Below are 2469 nucleotides of genomic sequence, written 5' to 3'. Positions count from 1 at the left end.
CTTGCTGAGAACTCTATTTATTTTCTAGAATATCCTTGCATAGACCTGCATGAGCAGCCATCAATTTTTAACAAGGTTTTTTGACTGATTTCAAAATCAGCCTAACATGAACCCCCCTATTGAGATGCCTTAAATTTTCCAGGTTGGACAGGCACAAGCCAGTCTTCAGCCTCAGCAAATTCAATCAGAACAAAGCTTTGGAAGCAAGGAATTATACACTTTTGAAAATTCCTCTCACCATAATTTAGAATCTAGCCCCGGGAAATAGGGGAGATAGGGCGCCAGACCCTAGCAGTCCATCCTGTCGATGGCTGTCGGAGGCTCGCTCCGCAAGACACACGCCCTCAGCAGTGAGGCACTTGGTTAAGTTTGCAACAGAGCGCATGTGGATGGATGATGTTGATCTGGATCCGCTGGGATCCGGCCTGATCCGACGTTGTGAATGTGATCGACCAGCTGACGTAAGAATCAGCTTCCGCTTCCGCCCGACGTCGAGTTGTGGCCTTATAAAATCACCCCCCTCCCCCCCCCCTCGCCCCCTGTCGACCATTAACTACATCACCCTGCCAGAAGTCATCACCAACCCATCTATCACCCTCATCTTATCAGCATCATGACTATCGCACCGATCTCATCAATCCTTCGCCAGAATGTTTCCTCTACCATCCTCAACCCACACTCGATCGCCCGTCAATTTTCTTCCTCATCGCAGAACTTGACTAAGGTTGCTATCTTGGGTGCAGCTGGTTCGTAGTTTGTCACATTCAAACATGCCACATCGCTTTTCTGTCTCGCCATTGTAAATTTTGCTCCGAGGGGAAAGTAACGCGTGTGCTGCCGTCTTGGCATCTTTACTGACTATATATCTTTTTCCTACCTACGTCTGTCTCAGGAGGGATCGGACAGCCCTTGAGTTTGTTGATGAAGCAGGTTTGTATTAGGAGACTGATAATACGATTTCGCTCTTGGCTTTTTGACTAACTCGGACCTTTTGAACCCGCTTGCCTTTAAGAGTTCTCTGGTATCCGAGCTCGCTTTATACGACGTCCGAGGATCCCCTGGTGTCGCAGCAGTAAGTTGCCAAATTAAGCTCAAGTATTTCATGTCATTTCACTGACGTGGTGCTGTGACTTCAGGATGTGTCTCACGTTAATACCCCTTCCACGTGTAAAGGTTACTTGCCCGATGCTCAAGGACTTGAGAAGGCCTTAGATGGTGCCCAGATTGTCTTGGTCCCCGCCGGTGTTCCTCGAAAGCCTGGAATGACTCGTGACGATTTGTTCAACGTAAGACTCTCTTCATCCAGGCCTGGAGCGGTCGTCAAAGCTGCGTAGATCATCAGCAACTAATGACTCGTTTCTCAAAATTCAACGTTGACAGATGAATGCATCGATTGCTGCCGACTTGGCAACTGCAGCTGCCAAAGTCTGCCCCAAAGCTCATATGTTAATTATTGCCAATCCCGTGAACTCGACAGTTCCAATCGTTGGTGAAGTGTTCAAGAAACATAACGTATTCGACCCAAAACGGTAGGCAATATTCGATCGTTGTTCCGAACCAGAAATGTTCACACGCGGAATCCCATGAACTGATCGAGTGGGTTGATCAATTGAATCATCGGTAGATTATTTGGTGTGACTACACTCGATGTCGTGAGAGCCTCCGCGTTCTTGTCAAGCATCGCGAAATCGCACCCCAACGACACCAACGTTCAAGTAATTGGTGGACACTCGGGTGTAACCATCGTGCCCTTACTTTCGCAAACCACTCAGGGAAAGTCAGTCACCGGAGAAGCCTACAAGGCACTTGTCAAGCGCATCCAATTTGGTGGGGACGAAGTTGTACAGGCCAAGGATGGCGCTGGTTCAGCCACCTTATCGATGGCTTACGCCGCTGCCGTTTTCACCGAGTCGTTGATGAAAGCTCTTGGAGGCGCTAAAGGAATCGTCGAGCCTACGTTTGTCAAGAGCCACCTGTACGAGAAAGAGGGCGTCGAGTACTTCGCTTCTAACGTAGAACTTGGACCTGAGGGTGTCGGAAAGATCTTGCCAATTGGATCGGTCTCCAACGAAGAACAAGAGTTGATCAATGCCTGCTTGCCCGAATTGAAAAAGAACATCGAAAAAGGTACTTGATTCCCTTGGCCCTTTGTTTCTTTTAAGAACTTTGCTGATGCTCTCATCTCTCATCCTTAGGTGTTAAATTTGTTCAAGGTCGACAATAATTCAAAGGCGTTCCGGATTTCTTTCCCCTGTGATTAGTGAAATGAAAACTGCTTTTGTACCCCCCTTGTGTCTACAAAGTTCATACCTATAAACAACATCCAACATCAAATCCGTTGTTCGTTCAACTCGCATCTTCTTGAACAAAAATCAAACATTTCTTATGTCTAGATAGAAACCCCTGTGAGCATGTTGAACCCAGCACAACTTCAACAGATGAAGCAGCCCCAAGGTACACATCATCCAG

The 2469-nt window shown here is 47.4% G+C and overlaps 1 protein-coding gene across 1 annotated transcript; it reads left to right on the top strand.

The window, feature by feature from the left end:
• Positions 1 to 613: 613 nt before the first annotated feature.
• On the top strand, positions 614 to 2224 carry PtA15_9A43 (uncharacterized protein; the record flags this gene model as incomplete). Its single annotated transcript, XM_053172648.1, has 7 exons — positions 614 to 746; positions 893 to 930; positions 1013 to 1072; positions 1137 to 1286; positions 1381 to 1529; positions 1625 to 2127; positions 2196 to 2224. 7 exons carry the CDS (start codon positions 614 to 616, stop codon positions 2222 to 2224), a joined length of 1062 nt encoding a protein of 353 aa, XP_053023474.1.
• Between the last annotated feature and the right edge of the window lie 245 nt (positions 2225 to 2469).

This window comes from Puccinia triticina, chromosome 9A (assembly GCF_026914185.1).
Source record: "Puccinia triticina chromosome 9A, complete sequence".
NCBI lineage: Eukaryota > Fungi > Basidiomycota > Pucciniomycetes > Pucciniales > Pucciniaceae > Puccinia > Puccinia triticina.
Note: the sequence above shows the minus strand (reverse complement) of the source record. Positions and strands in the feature narration are given on the sequence as shown.